At 38.1% G+C, this 25,923-nt stretch overlaps 3 protein-coding genes across 3 annotated transcripts in view; 1 reads left to right on the top strand and 2 right to left on the bottom strand.

Annotated features, from left to right (window-relative positions):
* LOC145463572 (uncharacterized) overlaps positions 1 to 25,923 on the bottom strand; it is a 157,639-nt gene that overhangs the window by 90,198 nt on the left and 41,518 nt on the right. The window lies entirely within an intron of this gene.
* LOC145463568 (ras-related protein Rab-34-like) lies at positions 589 to 17,782 on the bottom strand. Its single transcript, XM_081447334.1, has 10 exons — positions 17,528 to 17,782; positions 11,227 to 11,318; positions 10,121 to 10,186; positions 8,879 to 8,980; positions 7,826 to 7,890; positions 6,393 to 6,444; positions 5,795 to 5,876; positions 5,132 to 5,222; positions 2,019 to 2,144; positions 589 to 1,764 (listed from the first exon to the last, which is right to left on the bottom strand). Exons 1-10 carry the CDS (start codon positions 17,570 to 17,572, stop codon positions 1,685 to 1,687), a joined length of 801 nt encoding a protein of 266 aa, XP_081303460.1. The 5' UTR covers positions 17,573 to 17,782; the 3' UTR covers positions 589 to 1,684.
* Positions 18,543 to 25,923, top strand: part of LOC145462260 (uncharacterized) — a 61,334-nt gene continuing 53,953 nt past the window's right edge. Inside the window, exons 1-6 of the mRNA XM_081445762.1 lie at positions 18,543 to 19,745; positions 20,459 to 20,576; positions 22,242 to 22,355; positions 22,696 to 22,809; positions 24,015 to 24,128; positions 25,550 to 25,682. Of these exons, the coding sequence (XP_081301888.1) occupies positions 19,383 to 19,745; positions 20,459 to 20,576; positions 22,242 to 22,355; positions 22,696 to 22,809; positions 24,015 to 24,128; positions 25,550 to 25,682 (956 nt within the window). The 5' untranslated portion in view covers positions 18,543 to 19,382. The remainder of the gene's footprint in view (positions 19,746 to 20,458; positions 20,577 to 22,241; positions 22,356 to 22,695; positions 22,810 to 24,014; positions 24,129 to 25,549; positions 25,683 to 25,923) is intronic.

The raw sequence follows: 25,923 nt of genomic DNA, 5'->3' as shown, positions 1-25,923 counted from the left end.
TATTTATTTATTATTATATTATTATTATTATTATTATTATTATTATTATTATTATTACGATAGCCCGTCATCTCAACTCATTCGATTACAGAATAAAGCAGTTAGAATAATGAACGATGTTCCTTTACAAGTTTCTATTACTCCTCATTATGTTAATTTAGGTTTACTTAAATTTCGTGATATTGTTAAATTATAAACATGTTTATTGATGTATGAACATATCAGTGACAATAAGCCTTGTAATTTTTTAATATCTCTCGTACTTGTGCAACATAATTATTCTACACGAAGTGCATCTACCCAACAATTGTTTGTTCCTCACTTTAGAATAAACATAAGGAAGTTTTGCCCCACCGTTATTGGTAAATACTACTGGAATGACCTCCCTCCTTCTGTTCGAAGTATTTCATCTAAACCTCTCTTTAAGAAGGCGCTTTATAAATATTATTTTGCTCAGTATTAAATTTAGTTGATTGCAGTCATGGTGTGTATGTTGTGTGCTTGTGTGTATTTGTGTTTAAAAAATGGTAATATACAGTATTTTAAGGGCCTTGATTAGTCTCACTATATTGTGCCCTTCTCCATTTCGTGCTTTATTTAATATCTTTAAATATCTTTAAAGAAAGATATCTTCTAATGTAATAAAACTTTGTAATATAAAAAAATATCTTTGTAATATAATAATAAATGGAGGAAATAAATCAAAACAAAAAAACAAAACAAAACCAAAATCAATCCTCCCAGAGCAACCGGTGCTAACTTAGAATTTATCTATGTAACTAAGCTGTCGTTTTCAGGCTTACTGTACAAGTTCCCAGGCCGTGAAATGACTTGTGAAGCACTGCAAAGCACATCATCAGTTATCTTAATCCAGTGCTAAAGAAGGGGGTACTCCCAAAGCTTTGGTATGTTTTGGAACACATTTAAAAGTTATCTTCATTATAGGACCGCTTTCTAATGAGTGGGTGGCTCAGTGACCTAAGGATTGGCGTGTTATTCGTCGAATGCAGTGATCTGATCTGGGTGCCGGGGTCTTTGTGTTGTGCTGTTTGATAAGACTCACAATACTTCCCTCTACCCTCTTTTCCATACTACTAGAAACTTTTCGTATACGTACAAGTTCCTACTGAACGCCTGTTGTCACGCAAGACTGGGCTGAGAAATTCACTTCTCCGAGTACAAGAAACAGAGATAACAAAATATCACTCTTTTATTTTTATAAAATATATTCACACGTCGGTGTCTGTGCCCAGTTGACACCATTAAAATACATTATACATCACTATATAGGCTTGTTTTTTTCCATAAAAATAATTATCAATGCAATTTTTTGAATTCGTTAATTTATAATTTGAGGGATCATGATTTGCAAGAAGCTTTTTCCATCAGTCAGTCAGAAAATACAGCGGGTGCTCACGAATACTCGCGAAGACTTCGACTGTACCATTCGAACCACTGCAAGAAAAAATACAGGCTTACGATATGGTAAAGACGGTAGTTCACGGTTATAACGTAATCAGAAATGATTAAGAATGCCAAATTCTTGTATCTTCATCATGTCTCATCTCCAAGTCGTTTAGCTTGCATTTTCACAAATTAAGTTTCAGACGGATGTCCGCGCCCCTGATATAACAGACCAGCTGCACCGTTCTGCCGCACATGCGTGGAATTTCCCATCAAGGGACTAATGCCCACGACCCCCACAGCACTTCGATCTTTGTCGCCTTTCTTTTTCTTCTTCTTCTTTTTTTCTCTTCTCCACTCCTGTAATTAAAATGGACACTCGTAACTGCGCCGCTTTAAGGCAACGTGATCCTAGTTGGACCACTCGGTATCGCTGCCTGGCATAACATACCCGGGTATCATCGAGCCCTGAAGTTCTTATGACAGCAAGTGTAGCGTGTTTCAAGCTCCCAGATTGTAAATCACGGTGACAAATGGAACATTAACGAACACAATAAACTGTAAAGGAAAATACAGAGTGCATTTCTACTCAGATTCAGATTAGAATCACTTACTCAAAACACCTCCACTGCCAATCTGCGGTCCTCCAGTTCTTTTTCCGTGAGTCTCTAGTTCACGAAGGATTGCTTGTTCAAATGTTATGGCTGCTATACGACGGAAAAGCTCTGTGACATTCTCACCTACGAATTTAATAGCTATCATTAATTATTGAGAGTCTACCAGGTATATTGGCAAAGAAAAGGAAAACTTGTGTAGAAAAAAAAGCTAGTAAAATAGATGAACAAGCGCAAAGAGAACTGTAAAAAATATAAATTTGTGTTTCAAGATTTGATCGTCTTTCAGCGCACTCCCTGCCACGATTCTTTCGCTAAATGCGTGTCTTATCATTTATGTAGTAAATGTCTTCATCAAATAAGAATTTCCAACCATGCAGAAATCTGTGCTTTCCGAAAAAAAAAAAAAAAGAAAGAGAAAAGAAAAAACTATTGAAATACTGTTACATCTTTTTTGGGATTGTGCCAGTGTCCAAACCTATCATCAAACCATTCACGGTTACAATTGCTCACTTCAACATCACGTTAACTCATGTAACGTTGTTTTAATCGTTCCTACTTGCTTGAGATTAGTCAACAGTGCCGAACATAGACTTGTACTTTGTACTTAAGAGAAGCAGGCTACTGTACTTCGAAACTTTTCAAATATTTCAAGTTATTCATAGCGAATGCGACCTCGACGTTCTTTTCCTTCTTAATTTTCTTTCATATCAGTAGTATAAAAAGTACATGAATGCACTTTTTTCCAACGTAAAAATGATGTTGTAAATTACAGGGTGCACGTTTTTCCCTCTGCAAGTAAACTAACTTTTTCTTTATTTGTTTTTCAACAAAGATGTAACGTAACAATACGAAGTAACAAAACAAAAGTGAGAAATGTATTGTAATATTACATTGTACGTAAGGCATTGTTCGTAACAATAGTATTTTAAGAATTAAAGTTATAAAGCATTATGATAATAAAGCAAATACATGATCTATTGTAATGCAGTAACACATCCTGAGCAAGTACTGTAAACAGTATGATTTAATAATAATTATATATAATACTAGTAGTATTCAAGATTAGAGCAGTGCGTTCACGCCCGTACTTTGCATGTTTGATCTACTTTGGTGGCGTTCGAAACTAAGTTTGATCGAATGTCAGACAACGATCTGCACGTGAAGTTGAACTAGCGATGAATAGCTTATAGCCTACGATAAATTAACTTGTACTGGACAAAATATTTTCCAGGAAATAAAATTTGAACTGTTGTCGACAATTAGAACTCAATTTCAGATCGCCAACAATTGTAACAAATATTTCTTGAGACAATCAAGTTTTGACCAGCGACCCTGCAAGACAGCGCGTCGCCAAATGTTTTTAAATTTTGCGTTTGTATTTGTTTACATTGCTAAAATTTACATTTTGTTCAGTTTCACAAATGAAAAAGGTGAATTAACCATTCTGACTACAAAACACGGCCTTTTAGCGAGTTACACAACACGGGAAGTTTGTTTTCTGACAACCAATGAATTTGCTGAACTACAAATCGAAAAATTTATTTTCTGACCACAGATCTGAGGGTCACCATGACCAGTTGCCTTGCTACACGGAAGATTTGTTTTCTTACCCCAAGTCATGGCCATTTGCCGTCGCCGAGCTACAAAACATTCTTTCCTGATGACGCAGGCTCAGTTACTTGTTGTCGAAGGATAGCGAGTCAAAATACATGCAGTTTTGCAGAAGTCATACACACTTTCTTCCAATCTATACGGCGAATACGTGACTGTGTGCTTTGGAGTAATAGAGTTTGAGGAGCAAGCAAAACAAAAGTCTCTGGAGAAAAACTCCAGAGGTACGGACGAGAACCAACAACATACTGGGCAACCCGAAAACACTAATCCCCGGTCCGCGGACCCCTCTACGGATCGGGTCCGCGGACGACCTATGGACCCGCCCACGGACTACCCCTACTGACCCCCTCTAAGGACCAACCCCCAAAATGGAATAAAAATAATAAACAAATATTTCAGTTACGGGTTGCTGAATAGATTACTCGTGTCGGCGAAATTTCGAACGTTACATTCTGCAAATTTATCAGACTTGGGTTCAGGCTCAGGCGCAATTTATATCATTACACATTGCCATTTCCTTTGCCATTTTGTCCATCCCATTTTCCGTGGGTTCGTGAACTCCTTCCAGGCTTCACAATTTGCTCAGCGGAATTACAGATATTATTATACATTGAACTCACTATCTCTTTTCTGATTGGTCGAAAGCGCACAGTGAATTTTCGAAATCAGCGCCTGTGACGTCATCTCTGCATATTATACAATAATCATGTCAAGGACATTCAAGGTCAAGTTCGCACGCTTTGTGTCAAGTTCGCACGCTTTGTGTTGTCAGTGAAGAAGCAAAAACATGACTTCCATTTTCTTCGTTCAATGTATAATAAAACAATTATTAGATTCGGTTTTTGTGATAATGATATCCAGAATAATCAAGGTCTTGGTAAGGGTTATCAGCCTCTGCCTTCGGCTTCGGCTGATAACCCCTACGTTGACCTTGATTATTCTGGATATCACGAAAACCTCATCCAATAGTTGTTTATAAACAAGCTTAAACGACCTAAAAACACATCTTTCATACCCAGATTGAGCCACGAATGGAAGGTAAGAACTTTCCTTCTTTTTGCCATCGACATCTCCTTACGCTGAAAACAGCTTTTAGGCAATTTTTTTTTGAGGGGGGAGGGGGGGGGGGGTGTTAAAAACACTCGAAATTTCCCCGACACGAGTAATCTATTAGACAACACAAAGACGAAATCTTTATTTATTATTTTTACACTATTTTGGGGTGGTCCGTAGAGCAGGTCCATAGGGGTAGTCCACGGACCCGGTCCGTAATGGAGTTCCGCGGACCGGGGATCAGTGTTTTCGGGTTACCCCGACATACTCAACCCACATGTGACACTGGATCCAGGATTGGAACCTGAGGCACACTGGTGAGAGGCGAGAACTCTTATCAGTGTACCACTCCTACCCCCAATCCTAGGCTATTGCCTGTTCATGAACAGATAAAACAAAATGATTAACAAGATTACAAAACTCCAACGTGAACGAGAAAGTACCTGATTTGGATGAAACACTCCAGTATTCTGCATTGATGTCTTCTGCTACTTTTAAGGCACTCATCTCCATCTGTGAGAAGTTAGTGTCTTTCTGTGGTAATAAATTCAGCCAAGTTACAAATTGTGTTTTTAACACAAGATGTTTAACACAACTGAATGCCCCCTTGCCAGGTTCCTGTACAGCTTTCTCCCAGGCCTTCACGGGAAATTGAACGAGACGAACGCCCACTTTTCGCCCCAGGCCATTCTAATAGGCCATTCTGCATCCTACCAAAATACAAACCATGGCTGGACCAAACTCACCTGGCATGCTGCCAAAGCCTACCAACAGGTACAATTATTGAGTCCAGTTGACAAACTATCACAAATTATAATTAATACAGATAATTATCATCTATCTTCTGTTGCAAATAATAATTATCAGCAATTTAATGCCTTTTTTGCACAATGACTTCTACAACAATTCAACAGGTTCGTTTACTTCTGCTTTCCTTTGCATTATCCCCATGAATGTTTACCATAGTTTATTTTTTCTCTTGATCCTGCAGCAAGCAATATTGACCTGACCATAAGCACCCCATTTGAACTGTGTACAGTTTTAAAAGAAAATCAGCCATACAGCAGAAATATTGAAAAAATGGGAAGAAGTAAAACCCTACTTACACAGAGATCCTTCTTGGAGCCTACAAGGAAAATTTCAGGACATGTTGTTGTGTTTTGTTCCAAAGCCTCTTCCAGCCATTGTCTGTATCAAACAAAAAAATTGTGCATTTAGCCTAGTCTGGGGAAGAGACAAAAGAGGTATCTTAAACTACCAGGAATCCTGTCCCCTGTCTTGCTGAACTGCTACTGAATTAGATTAATCTGATTAACATTGACATTCTAAACACAGTTTTTCTTCTTCTTTTTTTTTCACCAGCCTAAGTAAAGCTGCAATAAAATCTCCATGTAGCTGACTGTTTTAACCTTTTTGATATTTTGGCAAATGATATCATTCAAGCCACGTCAATTGAAGTCATCGCATGCCACCTAGTATGTTAACTATTTTTTTGCATATCATTGGCAACTGTGAACTGAAACTTATTTAAGTCACACTAAGCACAGTTGATAACAGCAAGTTAACTGATCAATATCAGCACTACTGACAGTGAATGCCCAGAGCTCAGTCAACTTTTCCCACTAACTGGGCATTAACAGATGGTCAATCATGTCTTCAGATGGTAAAACTATTAAGCAGACAAAAAGAAGTCAGCTAGCTCACTTTGTATTGTGAAGGGACTTGATATTTGTCAGGTCAAACACTAAAATTACCACTGCAAGAAAAACAAATGCGTTATCAACAAAAGGGCATTTACTCTTAGACCAGTCTGCAAGTTGTTTGTAGAAAGTGAGTTACAGTTGAATCCTGTGTGCTCAAACCCTCAGAGAAAATAAAAAAAAGTTCGCCATAACAGGAGTTTGAGATAGCCAATAGCAAATAACTGAAAAGTACAGTTGCATCTCTCCACAACACCTGCTGAACAGCCACCTTCGGCACAAACTCATTTCCAGGGTCAGTCTCCCTCTTCTCTCGCTCTTGGAGTCAGGGAGAGAGAGACGCTGGGAATGCGGCTGCCTTGGGGACAGAGAAAAGTGGCCGTTGTAGAGAGGTGGCCATTAATGCGTGGTAGGGGGTGTAATATAATGGCTGTTGCCGTTTGTGGAGAGAAGGCCAATGTAGGAGTGAATATATGGACCACCTACTGAGATAAAAAAAAAGGTGGCCTTCATTTTGCAGAGAGTTGTCCCTTGTAGAGAGTTGGCCATTAGTGGAGGTTCCACTGTATATTCCAGGGAAAATAATTTAACTTTGAGATTGTGGGGAAAACAAATTATTAAGATAACCAAGTTTGAGATAGTGAGGTTTTACTGTGTTCTCTGTACACACATTATTGGCTTAACCCATTGACACCCACTGCTTTTTAACAAAAATACATTTTTTTGGACATTTTCAGCCTGGATATGAGCCAAATTAGCTCCAATCTACCCAAAAAGGCATTTGCAATGTGACAGCATGCCTTTCTTTTACTAGCATCATGTTTTATGACATTTTTGCCTGTGCATGTGCAGAAATAACAATTTCATTTTTGGACGATAAAGTGGCCTTTCGTTTTTCTCTTTTTCTTATCTTTTTGCTGCAGTGATTGATCTTCTACTGGGCTTGCTTCCAGTTCAAGAATTCCCGAGAAGGCATCATCAAGATGGTCAATTCTTACCACGGAGTAGCCAAGTGTAGTGGAGGGAAATTTTGCTCCGAGTTTCTCACTCAAATTTCCGAGCATTTTCATTGAATGAATATTTCAGGCCCAATTGACCGGCAATCATTCTGATCTGGGTATCATTGGAAAGATCTTTTCCTACCGCAAAATTTAAGCATAAGTGATGCCAATTCTGGTCAAAGGTGAACAAAGGCCAATGCTCGACACGGCTGGTTATGGCTAGCACAGGCATCAATGGGTTAAAATTACACTGCCAGATAATAACATTCTTGTAAAATCTAGCTCTGGGCCTGCAAGCACTGCAGGCCTATCCTGCTAAAAAAAATTTATAGCTCTTTGCTTGCATTTTATAGTCTCCGAAGAGTATTACAGCATTCAGATGAATGATGCTATACATACTGGGAACTGGCAATCAAGACAGAAATGACAAACTTACCATGAGCTCCCCTGTAGTAAGATGCAGCCATGCATTTGAATCTCTCTTGGCCAGCTGTATCCCAGCTGTACAGTAAAAAAATAGTCAACAAATTAAATTCAATAATCCCACATCCAATTAGCCTGTGAGAGCAACCATTTTTTTTCCAACGACCAGAGCCTGCAATCCTTGATGCTCTCTCTGGCCAAAATGCAGTCAACATAAGCATTATCTTTCCATGTTGGGATGCATGGATTTGTTGTACAAATTATTCTAAAATATAGGTAAACAGTCTACTGTTTAGTGTGCTGGATTCTGGATCAAGATGTTTGAGAACGATCAATCAATCCCTAAAAGGATTGTTGCCTAACAAGTGCTCTGGAGAAAGACACTACTGTCAAAGAGTCTCTGTCTCTCCGGCCTAGACACTGGTTGACCTCTCCCTAAAACCATTTGATCACTAAGGACCTAAGTTCTAGAAATTTAAAACTTTGGCAAATTTTCTTCTTGACATCATCCATTTATTATAAGAAAGAGCAAACATGTTCTCCGTGTTTCTATCAAGTTTTAGTATAAATCTACTAGCGTTCTATCACGAATGGCGTTCTCTCATTGGCTACGCAACTCACTATTTATTCTGTTGTAGATAGTGAGTAGCATAGCAGTGGGCACTTGTTAACAAACTGGCGGCTGCTTCATTGTGTTTTTATTGTGTCTGTGAAGAGGATTTAGACAACGTTTTGAGTGACGAGTATGTTTATAGAAACACTAGTGGAAGTTTGGGGTAAGGAGAAACGCTGTGGGAACACAAGCCGATTGAGGAAGAGTGCAAAAAAGGTTTCTTAGCACAAAAGGCACATAAAACTTGCAGGGCACAAAGTGTACAGAGTGCTATGTAGCTATAGTCCATTGCATGCATTGTGAGCCTTAATGGTTCATGCACTAGTTAAAAATAATTATAATTTAACATCATAGGCCCACAATGTGCACAGTGGAACAAATTTTAAATCTTAGTTTAATCCAGTAGGTACTGCTTTAAGAGGTTTAATGTATAAAATTTAATGTCCTGCTCACATCTGCATGTTGAACTCTTGATCAAGAATCATGAATCGCTCAACCTCAAAGTCCACACCAATGGTTGCTTTGTAGTCTCTGTCAAACAAATTGCGACAGTATCTACAAAGGAAAGGGATACAGTTCTGTCAGCTTTACAAACAACAGTTGGACAGGATTGAAGTGATGCTAAACTACAAATTGCCATTATCAGGGATGGTGACATTAGTCACTGGTAAAAACCAGCTAATGTGACACTTTGTTGATTTCATTGTTCAGCAAAACAAGGTTTCTTCTGTTTTGCATTCAACAAAAACATACCGCTAGGAAAAGTGCCTTTTTTGCACACGTTATTTCTCAAAAAATGAAGAGCAAACCAGCAAAAAAAAAACTTCAAAGCAATGTTTCTCAGGTAAAACAAAGCCTACATACCACAATTCAGCTATTTTTGAGCACTTTCAAAAATGGCCAAAAAATCTAGGGGACGTTCTTACCCATGGCCTTTCAATTATTTTTAATTATGTAATGGCTATTCTCTGTAGTTACTTTCTTCATTTGATGGACCCCTGGTTTGTTAGATCTTTGGTGCAATGGTTCGTTAAATCGTTGGCTTGATGGATCAATGGTTTGATGTATCATTAGTTACAATGGATAATCACTGGGCTGCTGGATGGATTGCTGTAATGCACAATCAGACTTTTTACCCACACAATTTTGGCCCAAAATTTTAATTTTGCTGATGCTTGCATGCTTCCATTGCTTAATATTAAGTTGTTTTTTTTTTTGCAAAACTGTGATGATCAGTCATGTTTTTACATCTTACTCTGCAGTACAGATTTATGATCTTTCATATGTTCACTTGCATTATTCATCATCTACGTGTATAAATATTACAAAGTCAACATAACCAGCTCCCAGTTGGCTTGATAGCTCAGTTGGCAGAGCACTCCACTGGTATTGCAGAGGACATGGGTTTGAATTTTTTCAGGGCATTATTTTCACAGCTGTTTAAGTTGTATGCAAAGATGCATTACCCAGAAAGTGAACTGGAGCTGTTCTTATGTGCCAATTGCACATTTAAGAACAGAGCTCAACGTTGTCACCGCTGGGGTCATCAATGGGACCAAATTAATTCACTGGCGACTAACAATCCATGCTTTTCACTGATTGAAATACTTTTGCTGGCGACTAAAATCTAAAAACTTAGGGCCAGCTGGCCCCAAGGTTTTTTCCTGAAAGTTGAGCCCTGAAGAAGATACACACCTGTTAACTAGACATGTTTTTCCCACAGCACTGTCACCAACAACTATTGACTTGGCTACCTTTAAACTAATGGTGACATGAAGAAAATGGACATAAGATTAGTATACCTTCTCACCATAAGACAGTTTTTTCAGATTCATTTCCTGCGAGCAGTTGGTTTCTCCTATGCCAAACTATGCTGCTCCCATTCACAGTGTAGCATTTGGCATAGGAGGAACTAGCTGCTCTTAGGGAAACTGATAGGAGACTTTATGGATAAACCTCAATTAAAAATACATCCATATTAATTAATGTAATTATGATATCACTAAACTGAGAAATTCAATGTTTACATGTACTGTGCATGGCTGGAATCGTGAAATTTTGGGCTACTTCTAGAATTTTTTAGTTGAAATTTCAGCCCATTCTCCAGTTATCAATACTTCTCATTGAAGCTTATCTTGACTTACAAGCCATACAATCACATGTGCATAATCAATATAAATTTAACATTTAAATAGAAATTTGAAATTGGAATTATTATAATAAATTTATTAGTAATGTTATGTCTTACACTGATCAGATAAATTATAGCCTGTCACCTTTATATTGTTCATTTACTATTTAAAATACAGTGGCAATTTGTGTCTCCAATTTCTCGAAAGATCAGGTTTTTTCATTTTTTTCGGCATCCTTCTAAAATTGCTACTTAAGTGACCCTCCACCTATTAACAAAAACTTACATTACTAACCACTTATTAACTGAGAGTGAGGTCATTACGAGAAAATCTCAAACCAAGACCTTGTCATATTAAGCGAGTGATAGCAAGGTCAATACGGCAAGGCCAAGATTTGAGATTTTCCCATAAAGACCGAATGCTCGAGGTTAAGAAGTAGTTTATTACATATGGCTTTTTGCTTGGTTTTTCAAGACCTGTACATGTAATTGGCCCTTGGGCATTACAGGAGAATAATGCCCTAGTACCGGTCTTAGCCAATCAGAGCACGTGTTTTATCGGCTACAAAAACAAGTCATAAAATAAAATTTTTATAAAAATTTATAAATCAGGGACATCTTGGTAAAAATTTCAGCAAAAGTGTTGGCACATGCCTGTCTACACACTTACGATATATTGCCAGTGTTTCCTGCAGAACATGCATCCCTTGTTTTAGGATGAAAATTAAGGGCTTGTCTTGGAGCTGCATCGGCTGTGTAGAACTACAACAAGCAAAAGAAACAAAATTTGTTTCTCAACTTGTTCATATTTAGTAGCCCCGCTAATTCGAACTTAGTTATTTTGATATCCTTATATTTTGAACTCAAACCCATTTCCCCTTTTATATTACTTTTTTTTATTTACTTTGATTTTGCCTAGTCGTTTAATATTGTTTACATGTAATTCGCATGCAGTTACGTTGAACTCCAGGCTATGTCAAACTGATTTCTTTTTCCTCTGGTCTAAAATCAATTCTGTTTATTCCAAACTCCATAGTTAAGATAGAAAAATAAACATAAGAACATAGCAGCAGGAAAACTACAAGAGTTAGTTGGGCTTTTCATAACATTTTAATCTAGGCTTGTATATAGTACATTTAACTGTACTCTATGTTACATAACTGTAAATTATGGACTTCATCCTAAGATGCTCTTTTCTCGCTGTTTGACTGGTAAAAATGTACTTCATCATGTATTGTTGATCACATATTAATAGTATTAACAGTATTATTATTGTTATCATAACATTTTAATGCTGACATGGTTATTTCAAACTCTCTACTATTTTCAAACCATTTCTTGAGGGTCCAGCAGGGCAGGAAAAAATTTTGAAATCCAGTTCCCCCCGTGGGCCAGTTCATCTCAGTTTTCAGTTGCCCCCACTAAAATATTACTCACCCAATAGGCACCCAATGAACACGAGCAAAGTATGCTTGAATTTTATAGCCACGTCCAGGTGTTCAGTTAGTTGGGGCACAGTGTGAGAAACGGCACGCAAAAAAAAAAGCAATGTGAGAGGAAGCGAAAGAACGCCTGTGAGCAAACTTAACAAAAGGTTGTTCCTGTATACCAGGATCTGGTATACACTCTGATTGGTCATTTCTGACAGATTTTGTCAACACTCAAGCATTACTGATGCAGATGAGATGTACTATATGTCGGCGATCAGACACCTTTCAATGAGTGACGCGATGTTCAAATCTGTGATGAACAACACGCTAAACTAGATTTTCCCCAAGAGGAGAGCCTTTGCGAAGAACAGAAGGATTGCATAAAAAATATGGTCAATGGAAGATGTCTTTGCAATCCTTCCACTGGTTTTGGAAAGAGTTTAATCTTTCAACTCTTAATTCCACGAGTAAGGTCTTCAATGAATGGAAAAGCCGGCACCATCTCCACGACCAAGGTGGTTTGTCTAGCTCTTGTGGCCATAATGAAAGACCAAGTTGAACATTTAAACAAAATCAGAGTTGCAGCAACAGCAATAGGTACCTGTATTGATGAAGAAGCGGAAAGAACGAGATTGTGTGTAAAATACAGTTCATGACGTCTGTACATTTGCTGTCCTGTTTTCTGTATCTCGACCTTTCGCTTCACAGAGTTTGGCACCTCTGTGATTTACCATGTGGTGGTTACAGGCTCATTTCTATTGTAAGATATGTTTTAAAAGTATTGGCTTTCAAGGGACAAAGTTTGGAATATTCCATGAATATGTTTCAAAATAAGGTTGACAACTGAAAACCACAAGCCGATGGTCATGTTGCGGGTCCCTGTAGGCTGTCTATAAGTAGACGGAAGGATCTTTAAACTTTTGCTAAGTTTGCCCACTGGCATTCTCTCGCTTCCTCTCACCACACCTTTTTTTATTTTTTCATTCGCTGTTTGTTGCACTGCACCCCAAGTAACTGAACGCTTGGAAGACGCTAGGATTTTAAATTAAAACTTTCATTTTCACTTGCCCAAGAGCAAAATTTACTTGTCACAGGCAATTGAACCTGGATTTTTTCCTGCCCCCGTCCAGGGGACTGAAGGAACCAGGAGAGGGGTTAACTCTATTTTATGTTATTAATCTAAATTTTAGATTTTTAGATGCCCTTATTTTAAATGATTTTACTTTTTTTTTTTTTGATGTTATAATAATTTTTACTGACTTAACTCAGGTAGATGACTAGATGTAGATAGATAGCTCAGATATGAAAGATAACCAAGGCCAGGTTGTTCAAAGCCCAGTTAAGCTAACCCAGGATTGGCGAGAATTTTGATTTCAGTTTTGTAATTCTTTTTGGTGAGGTGCACGTGTTCTGTTTTTTTGTTTGCCCTTCAGTTTTGAGCTGTAGTAATCTCAAACTACACCAAATATAAGAGGTGAAAAACATTTCTAAACAAGAAAAAATAATACTTCAGTTAAGAGGGGGACATCGGGGGGTTCTAAACACTGCAACACCACAAAAAAAATTAATGAACACCGCATCACTGCAAGAAAAGTCAATGAAACACTGTCATCGCAACGCATATTTTTAGCGCCATGATTTGTTCATCTACACTTACAATACTACTTTTATACCTCAACAATTTTCCACAAAATAAACTGTTGTTTCTGTCCTCGCTCCTCCACATGTCTACTGAACACTGAGCTCCGGGCGGCAGAGGTCGAGTTACTTGTCAAGTTACATATAAATGAAAACAGCTCTGGATTGGCAGCCGAAGCATATCGAAGATTGACTAGAAAGTGATGGTCTGTACTTTTTTACAAATCATTTACCTCAATGGTACTTGTTTGTCATAAATACACTGATTCCAGAAAAAACCGGAAGTTGCACCGAAACGAGGCTTAATAGCCCTCACGGTAATTAAAGCAACATGGCGAACGAAGAAGAAAGGCCAATCTCTCTTCTGATGATATTCCCGGCGTCAGTGTGAGCGAAGAACATTGAAAACTTGACACTCAACCAATCGAAATTCTGGCTTAAAAGTCGCCGTATAAATCAAAGGGGCAAAATAAAGGAACTTTTAGACGGGTATGTTTTCCATCCTTCGATTGTCTCTATCTCTAATATGCGCAAAAACAACCTGTTCTCACCATTTTAATTGCCTAAAAGAACTTTGTTCATGGTCGGTTTAGGAAAAGAATCTGAATGAAATGAAAATGTAAAAGTTTACGACCCTGATCCGAAGAATGCTTTACTAAAGCTACAGCAAGAGATCGAAAGAACATATGGAAGTAAATTTTAAAATTGTGTCGGATATCGGGAATATTGCAACAAAACACTTTAAAAAATTTCCTACGGCTGATTCATTTTTCACTGACCACTTCAGTCTTCTCAAGTTTGAGAACATCCAATCTCTCTTCATAAATTAACAATCGGTGTTAGAGAATAAAGGGAAATCCTTTTAAAAGTTCAAAAGATGCTAATCAGAGTATCAAACAAGACCACGATCTACTCGCCAAGAATGGTATAAGCAAGGGTTCGGTACAGTGACAGCATCATTGCGTTACAGGGTAGGACGCAATCACAAAGCTGATTCATCAGTCAAATCACCAATAAAATTATTAGCGACGTGTACTACAGTGTAACAAAGACTATCAGTCACATGCCATGAAAGATGGCCTAGAAAACTAGCAACTAGTAATGAACAAGTACACTGAAATAATGCATCAACAGGGATCAACGAAGGTGCAAGTAACAAAATGCTTTTTTTTTTTGTTCAAGAGAAAAGGGAAATTTTGGGGGCCTCCCCAGGGTCCCCCAGCTGGACTGAGGTTACAGACCCAAGTAAGGGCAATCTCCATGAAATAATTTAAGCTAGGAATGTCATTGTTATGGATAGTGAGACCCTGAAAGATTGCCTTACAAAATCAATATGCAAAATGTTTGACACTGGTTTAAAAGTAAACAAGAGTCATATGAACTTCAGTTTATGATGTACAATGTACAACAACTACTCTTTGTTGTGAACAGACTTTGGAATGTCCTGCCTATAAATTGAAAGTAACTGCAAATTTTTAATGAGCAAAATGCCTTGGACATAGACTGGTGGAAGGAGATGCTAAAGAATATTGAACAATTTATGATAAATATATTACATATGAATTGGCTTACCTAATGCTTAGAGATGGCCTTACACGATGTGATTATTGTAAAGCCAGAATAAATAATGTATATCAAAGGTCCAAAAATTTTGTCCAGCATCTAATATGAGAAAATTCAGCTACTTCCAGTTTTTCTCTGGTGATGAATATTTGAATAAATATTTCAAAATACCGGTAGTTCAAAACAATTGGGAATCTATAAGATCATACAGTGTAGAAAATTCTCAATGAGGTCAAATTCAATTGCACTTTTATGTTATTAGCAAAATTATACACCAGCTCTACCATGTGTCCTTCTATGTTACACCCTGTGCCAGAAAATAGAACATGAAGCCACATAATGCACAATTTCAGTATGGTGGAAATCACCAAATATTTAATTACCACTGATGAACAATATCATGTACTCTGTTTAAAGTCACTACCAAATGACAAATAAACATCAGATAACTTTTTTCTGCCAGTTTACAAGCAAATAGCTCACTATCCAGGGTTGATTAACAACTCTACACAACCTTAGTGGAGTTACACCATCAAATACATGCCATCCATTTATTCTCCTAATAGCCATTTCAGCTTGTATTCTTACATTTGCGGTTCTGGTTCATGGTTGGAAAACAGTCTTCCTTAGAAAATTGGCATTAAAATTATAGTCAGTTCTGATTTACTTGGTTGCATAGAATGGATGAAGATTATAACCTTCCTGCTTGCCAGTACAAGCTGTCTATCAAATCTACGACATTAAGGAAAGTTCCTACTAGGCCTTAAAATGTGTTGTCAGACTTATTCAGAGTAAAGTTCACTTTTGGATGTCCAGGTCTTGGGTGTCTGACCTGTTATCTCTCTGCAGTCTATTCTGCACCTTATGTTTTCAAATTCAGCCTAGGAAAACTTCAGGTAAATAATTCATGGGCTGGCTCCCCAACATCAAGTACAGGAAATTGGCCCATGCAATAATTTATCTGACACTACTAGTTCTGAAACATTAAACCTAAAAGCCAGATCTTGCTGAAATATTAAGCGAGTAAAAAATATTCAAAATTCATCAATGGCTGTATTTAAATCACTAATGTCCTTCCACATTCAACATTGTTTTTGGGAAAATTTTTTTGTTTACCTCAGAGGCATGAAAACTGATTAATTCCTAAGTTGATTGAGGCTGATGGGTATTCATATGCCAGACTCAGATGCATCATATATCTTGCTCTACACAGAGATTCCTCATCAACTTTTGCCCAAGGGAAAGCCGAGGGTACGGCTCCCAGTTTCAAAAAGTGTACTCAGTTTAAAATCACTTGGCAAGAAGTGCTCGGAAAAACAAAAATTATTTCCTACCGAGGTAAAATAGACATCTCCCCTTTGCATAAGTATTTCCCACTTTTTTCTTCTTTGTTTATCTGGCTAGCTTGTCCGAAGGAAACTCAGTCGTGGAAATGATAAATCAGGTCGGTTTTTGCTTCGATTATTAGAGTTTGCAGCCGCACAACACTTGTGTCCAACTCTTTTCCTTTTCTTTACCACATTTGCTCCAGACAAGTAGCTCTAACCTACATACATTCGAATTTTTTCGTTCTTCCGCAGCATTTCGTCCACCATTTTGAAAGCTCGAGGGCTATTAAGCCTCGCTTGCATGCAACTTCCGGTTTTTTTCTGGAATCGGTGTATTAGCATTGATTAACAAAGTTTACATTCTAAATTTAGGTCAAATTTAGGTTTGAGAAAGGTAAATCAAAAAACCCCAGCACTGCAAACAATTTCATTTCACCGAACACTGCAGCGTGAAAAACACAAGCATTGCACACCGTAGGGTTTGAGATCACTGCAACACCGCAAGTTGAGATTTTATTCACAGCATCACCACATTAAAAAAACATCAACACTGCAACACTGCAAATCCCCATGTCCCCCTCAGTTAACGTTTAGTCCTGGGTTAACGTTAACCAGCTTTCGAACAACCCGGCCCAGGGGTGAGGCCCATAACTTAGAGTCCCAGGAGACTGATGAGCCAAGGGGAGGGGGGTGGGGTGGGGGGAGGTATCTTCTAAGTCACCATGGCATGGTTACTATTCCTATATGGACCTGTCTGTATGCAATATTTGAACAACAGAAGAAACAGAAAAAAGATGGTTTACAGCACATTACTAAGTTATTTACTATATTATTCACGATAAAGCTTCACTTCCAGTAACTTCAATACTAATTCATGCCCAGCTTAATTTTAAGGTTAAGCATGTAAATAAAGACAAGACAATTAAGTTTTGTAGATATATATCCAGTTGTTTGGCTGACAATTTCATTCAACTGGAAAATAAAACGACGCCAAAGTTAACATGCTCCTTACCTTTGGAAGCTCATTGATCAATCGATCTCTTTCCGCCTTGCTCATGGTAAGCTTGATTTGCCGGCTTCAATGTTTACCGATCGAAAATCACCTCAGATCTATATAAAGTCCGACTGCAAAGTTGCTCCTAGAGACGACATATACTTGTTTCGACTTCGCCAGAGAAAACAGCAGAAGTAAGCTTACTCAAGGTTTAAACTGTCGAAAAAAGTTCCCACAAAAATTAATATCCGCTTATGATGGCGGCCCTGGAAGATGACCCACTAGAGACCTGGGTCGGGGAATCACAGGAATACCAATTTTTCCAGCAACTTGTTCTTGGACCTTCTTGAAATCTTACATTTTCCTCTTGAAAGTGACCCGGCCTATGAAAGATTATAAATTTGAACAGAGAAGAAAGACGTTAAGACATGAATGATCATAGCATTTATGTATAGAAACTTTTCCGGCCCGCCATTTTTAATTAATCTGAATTAATTAATTAAAATTATACGCCTGAAAATTTCTTGTATGAAGAGAACCTCTGTCTATATTAAAATTATGTGAATAAAACAGCTCCGTAATCATAAGGTTTGAGATTTTGCTACAGCTTTCCGAGTGCGAAAACATTTCGGAACCTTCGAGAAACGGGCCCCAGCTACCGCAAAATATAACGTGAACTGATGAAATAACGCGTGTGGTTAGGCATATAAATGGGGTAAGATCGGCCCATCATATCTGTTAAGCGCGCATGATGACCTTTCCTTTTTATTGTGTTTTTTTCGAAACATTGCTCGGTAGGCAACAATCAGGGAAAGCTTCAAAAAACTTTTCGGCAACTTTTGTTTCTGCTCAAGAGATCACCTTAACTTCTTGCTTTTCTTTACAAAAGGAGTCCGGCAAGTATTTAATGATGAGACTTTCAGAATCAAAGGCTGCATCTACACAGATGACAATCAATCAGTCTCCAAGAATATTATATTGCACGCGGCATTATCTAAACCCTGCTGACTGTGGAGTGGGATAGTATGTTGTTTTGTCACCTGTTCTTATAATTAACAAAATAAAATGCATTATTAACAATTTGAAATTTAAAGCAGGGAAACTAAAGCAGTCAGCACATTGCAATAACCAGAAATTAAATTGTGGATTGAAAGATCTAACTTGTATGTCACAGGACTGTAGAAAGAGAAAAGAAATTCCGCACAACAGCACTGGAAATCAGGCGACTCGCGTGTTCGGAAAACATCATGTACAAGCCCTGGCAATCAGCCGTATAGTTCTCACGCGGTGTCTAACAATAACAGACCCTCGGCAGTTTGCTTACTCTGTAGCATAATAAGAATCAATAATTCAATTTCTCTGTGGTCGATATATATCCAAATGGTGTTTTGTTCTTTTTTGTCCTTGTCATATAAAGTTAAAGTTGCTGTCAAAATTATACAAGTAAGCTAAGATGCACGACGGCCGGCGAACAAACATCTTTTTCTTAGGAGGTATCAGATTAAGGGATGCAACAGACTAGAGAGGTAAAAAGCCTTCTTCAATATTTCGGAAGGTGCTAAGTTCTTGCAATTCTATTCGTTGTCATAGTGTATCCGGCAGCTGATATTCTTTTGGGGCTAAGGACATTGTATCGTTTACCTCGCTTGTGTTTGTGCCACTCAAAGAATAGGAATTGACCGCGTTATGATTATTGAACTGCTGCGATTTAGACTTTCGTTCCTTTATCTTGGTTATAGTATTTTCGGAATTAGAACATCGATGTTTTAGGTTTTCGCCTCCGTGCTTGTAACTTTAACGGTCACGAACGAGTTTTAAAACAATCTTAATTCAAGATTAGCTTCGATAACAATCTGCACTTTTTCTTTGGCAGATGAAAAGCAGCAAATTACTGCTGTTCTTAGTGATTCCTTTAATTTTTGCAACATGTATTTACACCTCAACCAGCGCTCAAAGTTTCCGACGAGAACACGATGGCAAATACGATACAGTAAATTTCGCTCATTTTGTTAACAATCCTGCGCACCGGTTAAATGGCGCTGTTCTGGTGAGCTTCATGGTCTTGAGCCCCATAGAATGTGCTTATCAATGCATTCATAATCAAGATTGTTACTCGTTTAATTTCGTTGCAACTTCACTTGACGGAAGACATTCTTGTGAGCTGCTGAGTACGGATAAGTTTCTCAACTCGGATGATTTAGTTTGCCACGATGGCTTTGATCATTATAATATTAAGGTAAGAGTCAAACGTTTTTGTTCTTTCACAATTCGAGCTTGTTTTAGTTTTGTGTAATATTCCTACTCATTCTGGATCAGTTATAGAAAAGTGATAGTTGCACTCATCGACAACTTTACAATTTATACATGCTACATATTTTAATTGTACATACATTTTTATTATTATTTCTTTATTCGCAAATAATTTTAATTTTTTTTGTTGTGTCCCCAATTAGTTGTGAAAACTAAATATTCTGACACATTAACAAAGCTTTTACTTTACTTACCTACTTTAATCAAAGACCGACTTTGCAAAACGCATTTGGAAGACTTGACAGGTTGTTTTCGAACCAAAGCTCACTCTTTCAGACTAGCAAAATTTAGTTCTGAATGTGTCTGCCGAAATGTCGTTATCTTCGCACCAAAAGACTCATGAATAAAAATTTTGCATACGATAATATTATTTGATAATTTAACGCTCATAGAATATCTGTTATACAGATTACAAAGAAACATTTTCTATTCAGTGAAGACCTTTCTTCCCCAGACATTCTGCAATTTATTATTAAAATGCCCTACTCAGTCTCAGTTGACACGGGGTCAACGGGGATAGTCAGTGCTTATTCAGATATAAACTCCAGCGAGAGTGATCCTTCTCACTTTCTACGAATTATGCTTTTAGTAACAGACATTTTAACAATGCTTAGAAAGTTTCACTTTATTTTTCCCCAGACACCTTGCATGAACAACCCTTGTCAACATGGAACCTCCTTCTGTCGACCGATTTACAATCGAGACGACTATCAGTGTGTTTGCAAAGCAGGTTTTACCGGAAAGTACTGTGGAATGGGTCAGTTGAATTTACTTTTTGTCTGATATGTACATAATTTTGCGATCTGAGAGCCGTATCAAAAAGCATAACTCAGGCATGCGTATATCAGGAATCTACATTAATTATTAACTGTGGTTTTTAGTTGCTTGCCTAGTTGACTCAGTAATGATAACAAACTAAATTCCAAAACAGAGCGATGGCGAATGGAGCGGTGTTCAACTGAGTGTCGTAAAACTTAAACCAAAGTAATCAGATCACTCTAGCCAATCACAATAGACACAGATAATCTAGTGAACCAATCAAAACTCGAAGTAAATACATGCGAAGTGAAGCGAGGGAAAACGTCCGAGTGGGTCTAGGCTTTTGTTGATTGTGCTCGTAAAACTGCCATATTATGCTCCTAGCACTGGTCAAAATTTTTCTCCGAGATTATGCTCCTCGATCGCATCAAAATTATGCTACTTGGTTTTTAAGCAAAGACGGAACAGGGAGAATAGAGAGAAAACAAGGAATAAGGCCGCTTGGAACCCCCGTTTTCTACATTTCTAAGTATCCCGACTTGACTTGGTATCAATTTCCGTTACTTCTTGACTTTTTAAGAAAATAGTGAAATCCAAGATGGTAGGTCAAATGACGTCATTATGAAGAAAAATGTAAATTTACATATTTGTGCCTTAGCAGTACGAAAACCCAGGTGAGGGTAGCCTGCGTAGCAGGCGCCTGCTATGCAGGCTAAGGTGAGGGGTTCCATCAAACTCCCCCCCCCCCCCCCCACCCCATGCACTACGGTGGAGGTATGAATTGGGTTAATTCGCTCTTAAAGACGGTTTGAAAAAAACGCTTCCAAGAGATTGAAGCTCTCTGTATGACATTGTAAGCTGCTGAACTATCTGAACTGGAACTTGGGAAGTGCTGAGATCGACGACGAGGACGCCATCTGAGATCTTAAAGCTCAGTCAGCCCACTACCGAGCCCGCCGTATGCGCGGGGCCAGGAAACATCACGCGGACCCCAGGCGGCCCGGAGTCCGGAGACAACAGTAAGACAGGTTTTAGAAACAGAACAAGTAAAAAGAAGTATATTCAAAACGAAATTACGTCATTTCGTGAAGGTCAGAAAAGACAGATTATGCGAACAGTGCTAAATTTAGATAAAAGCTAAAAATTATGCTCGGTTTGCTAAATTATGCCAAAAATTATGCTAGCACAATCGACAAAAGACTAAGTGAGTCACGATTGGCTAATTATAATTGTGGTTTTACTCGATTGGATGACAAACTGGCGCGAGTTTTTCAACCAATCGTATAGCGCAGTGTACATCGCCAAAGCCAAGTATACGTTCGACACTCAAATGAAAAACGCTCTGGCTACAACACATCAGTAATTCTCAATCAAGAAACAGTATTTGTTACTTAAACCAAAACTTTAGATATCCTATAGTTTTTGGTGCCATTATCATTTTGGTTAATCCTTGTATTGCTCGCAACATTACAACAGTGGCATAACTGTAGCATAACATTTGCATATCAAACAAAGATCTCTTAAAATGTGTGAAAGAGAGTAAATTAGTATACGCATTGACATCAATACGGCATGACCATGTTCCCTTTACACTGGCCCGTTTGCTTGACAATTTAAGGACGTCTTAACAAATTAAAGTGAACCGGCATATATTTTTACGCAGATATCAATGAATGCGCCAGTAATTCTTGTTTAAATGGAGGGTCGTGTGCTGACCAGGTTAACGGATATGTTTGCAACTGTCTGGCGGGATATGCAGGGACTAACTGTGAAACAGGTCAGTGGATAAAACTAAAAACTTGAGAATAGAAATGTCCAGGATATTTCCAATGTAGACTTACTTTTCAGTGTTCATGGCTTCGGGAATGGATAGCTGGAACGGACCACCACCGAAATATATAACAGTGTGATGCACAGAGCGAGTTTTATGGATACGAAAAGCCCTGAATATCATCTTTTACGAAACAAACGCTTCACCATATTTTTGCACCAAAATCCTTTTTTGATTTTCATTGATCTTTTTAAAATGGAATACAACTACTTTTATAATACATCAATTTAATGATCATGGACGATAAACCAGGATTGGTAACACTGTTCAAATTGTTATAACGTAGATATCAACGAATGCGCCAGTAATCCTTGTTTAAACGGAGGAGCGTGTACAGACCAGGTTAATGGATATGTTTGTAGCTGTGTGGCAGGATATGAAGGAGATAACTGCCAAACTAGTAAGTGAAACTTGTTACTTTGCCGTAGATTCTTCCACGATTGTAGATTGTTGGGAAGCAGGGACGAATGTCGCAGTGGTGAGAGCGCTCGTCTTCCACCATTGTGGCCCGGGTTCGAATCCTTAGTGGACCCGGTGTAATAAATGGGCTGAGTTTGTTGTTGGTTCTTACCCTTGCTCTAAGGGATTTTTTCGGGATTCTCCGGTTTTCCTACCTCCACTGACAAAACCCAACACACTACTTCTAAATTCCAATTCAGATCTGGAAACATTGGACGAAGAGCCTCTCTGTGGGGTATGCCACGGCAAATTCCTATTTATTTATTTATTTATTTATTTATTTATTTATTTATTGTTATCATGTCAGATGACGTCAAAACATGGTCAAGTCGAGGGCGAGGCTGCCAGAAATTGTAAATTTAAAAAATACATTGGAAAACATTTTTCTAGAGTACTATAGAATTTCATCTCCCCTCCTCGTTGCACCATGGAACGCATAAGGCCTTACAATAAAAAAAACAACAACAACAATGAAACTAAAAAAACAATGAAATTTAATGAAATTAAAACGGTAAAAGAGCCGGCAAATTTGTCTTAAGTTTTTTTGTGGGAGAATAAATGGACGGCCTTAGTTTCTGAAAAAAAGACCTAAGACAAAGTTGCCGTTTTTTTTTTTTAAATATAGATATGTATACATGTATTCAAGTTTTTACAACTGTTTGTAAAAAAAATTACGTCAATTGAACTACAGTGAACCCTGTAATAAGCGGACCCCATATTAAGCTGACACACTCTATTAAGTGGACACCAGCTTGAGTCCCAAAAATTTCTACATTTACTGTAAAATAAACCTGCATTCAGCGGACACCTCTGTTAAGCGGACGCGCACACTAATATTAAGCCATTTTGTTGCACAAACCCTGCAATAAGCGAACACTTCAAGGGCTTTTTACTTTGAAAGCTCAGCTCAGACTCCTTTAACATGTTCAGCGATGTCGTGCTAAAGCTAAGTAGATTATTCCAGATTGATGCATTGACTGACTGGACATTGTGCTATGAGCAGTCTTAGCTAGCCTTTGATCTTGCGCTGTTAAACTGAGTTACAAAAGGGTTAATGATTAACTATTACTGCACACAATATTAGAACCTGCTTAGAGCGAACAGTCAGTCATACTTTTAACTGTGTACGAAAACATTTTCACACAGATACCAACGAATGCGCCAGTAATCCTTGTTTAAACGGAGGGTTCTGCACAGACCAGGTTAATGGATATGTTTGTAGCTGCCAAGCTGGCTACACAGGCATACATTGCCAAACCGGTAAGCACAAAATATGATTTACGTCTCTTGTTATAACAGTTCTGTATTATGTGCTTTAAACACACCGATCGATGAAGACGCCCACAATATAACTGTTTAGAAAATAACCCAGAGAAAATACAAGGGCTGATTGGTTTAAAATCGTGTCTCTATTAAACAATTAGATTATGGGCTCGAGTCAACTATCACGCATAGAAATCGAGAGCGAATAATCTAATTGTTTTAATATAAATTTACTAGTCGTTCAAAAGTTTATCTAAATCCTCGTCACAGACACTTCGAAAACGAAAAGAAGCGGCCGTCATTTTGTTAACAAGGGCACACTGCTGTGCTACTCGTTATCTATCACAGAATAGATAGTGAGTAGCGTAGCCAATCAGAGAACGGCATTCGTGATAGAACACTAGTAGATTTGCACTAAAACTCGATAGAAACACAGAACTAAAACGAGCTGTTGACGTAATGATGAATAGAAACATGTTCTCCGTGTTTCTGTCGAGTTTTAGTATAAATCTATCAGCGCTCTATCACGAATAGTGTACTCTGATTGGCTACGCTACTCACCATCTATTCTGTTGTAGATAGTGAGTAGTGGGCGCTTGTTAACAAACTGGCGGCCGCATTTTCTGCGTTTTCGAAGTGTCTTTGAAGAGGATTTAGATAAAGTTGTGAACGACTAGCAGATTTATACTAAAACAATTAGCCCTCGTCAACTATCACGCGATATAAATTTCAAGCTCATAATCTAATTGTTAAATAGAAAGATCAGTAGAAACAATCATAGAAGTTTGGGAGAACTGGAAAATCGCCTGTCGGCTCGTGTTCCCATTGCATTTCTGGTTTTCCCAAACTTACAGTCCCGTTTCTTAAACTCAACAGCAACACGGTACATGTTTTCTATTTCTTAGTTAACTGAAAATCGATTAGAACCTTAAGTGTTATTAGCATTTTTAAAAGAGTTAATTTTTAAGCGTAGTTTCAGGTTAAAGAAAGTCGTCTATTTTTACGGATCGTATGGGCTCGTGTTGGTAAGAGAACCCTCCCCTCACTTTACCTTTTATATAAACAATGGCCTCCATTTGGCGCGAAAGTATACCCGGATATTTGTCTGGCAGACATTACCTGTTCCGATAAGCGAACAGTTTTCCGAGAGCAAAAAACAAGAAAAACTGTGAGCTTTGAGGAATAGGTAAAGTCTAAGGACAAATATTTGATCATATTTTCGCACCAAATGGAGGCTATTGTGTTTATTGTCCTTCAAATATTTTTCGAAACACGCGAAGTTTTGAAAATAGGGGACTATCACTAGGATATTCCTCAGTTTTAGCTGGGCATATTCAGTCACGTGACGCGTTTAGACCAATCGCGCGCGAGCGAAAATATTTGATGGATTATAATTCCACACGTTTTTGTTATGACAGAAATTTGCTCTGTAGCGCCTCAAAATCGCCAAAACTGTGGATGGGGAGGGATCAGTCGACAAGTATGTGAATACAGAGGATGTTGCTTTGACTCAAGCATTTCCGGCGTCATTTGGTGTTTCCATGGAAACTCTTAAGGTTTGCATCCTCCATTGATCAAGTTACAACACAAGATCACATGCAACGTACATCAACTCAGGGACAAGATGAGAGATCCACAAGAACAGCTTCTTCCTAAGAACAATGACAGAATACAACAGCTTGTTATCCAACATACGTCAGATTTAAACCAGAGACCCCTTTCAGACTGGCCCTGCGGGCACATTTAACAATGTTATCTCTTTTTGCATTTTTTTTTTTGTAAGAACATCATG

The sequence above is a fragment of the Orbicella franksi genome, chromosome 12, assembly GCF_964199315.1.
Source record: "Orbicella franksi chromosome 12, jaOrbFran1.1, whole genome shotgun sequence".
Lineage (NCBI taxonomy): Eukaryota > Metazoa > Cnidaria > Anthozoa > Scleractinia > Merulinidae > Orbicella > Orbicella franksi.
The sequence above is the reverse complement of the archived record's forward strand: the minus strand, read 5'-3'. Positions and strand labels throughout refer to the sequence as shown.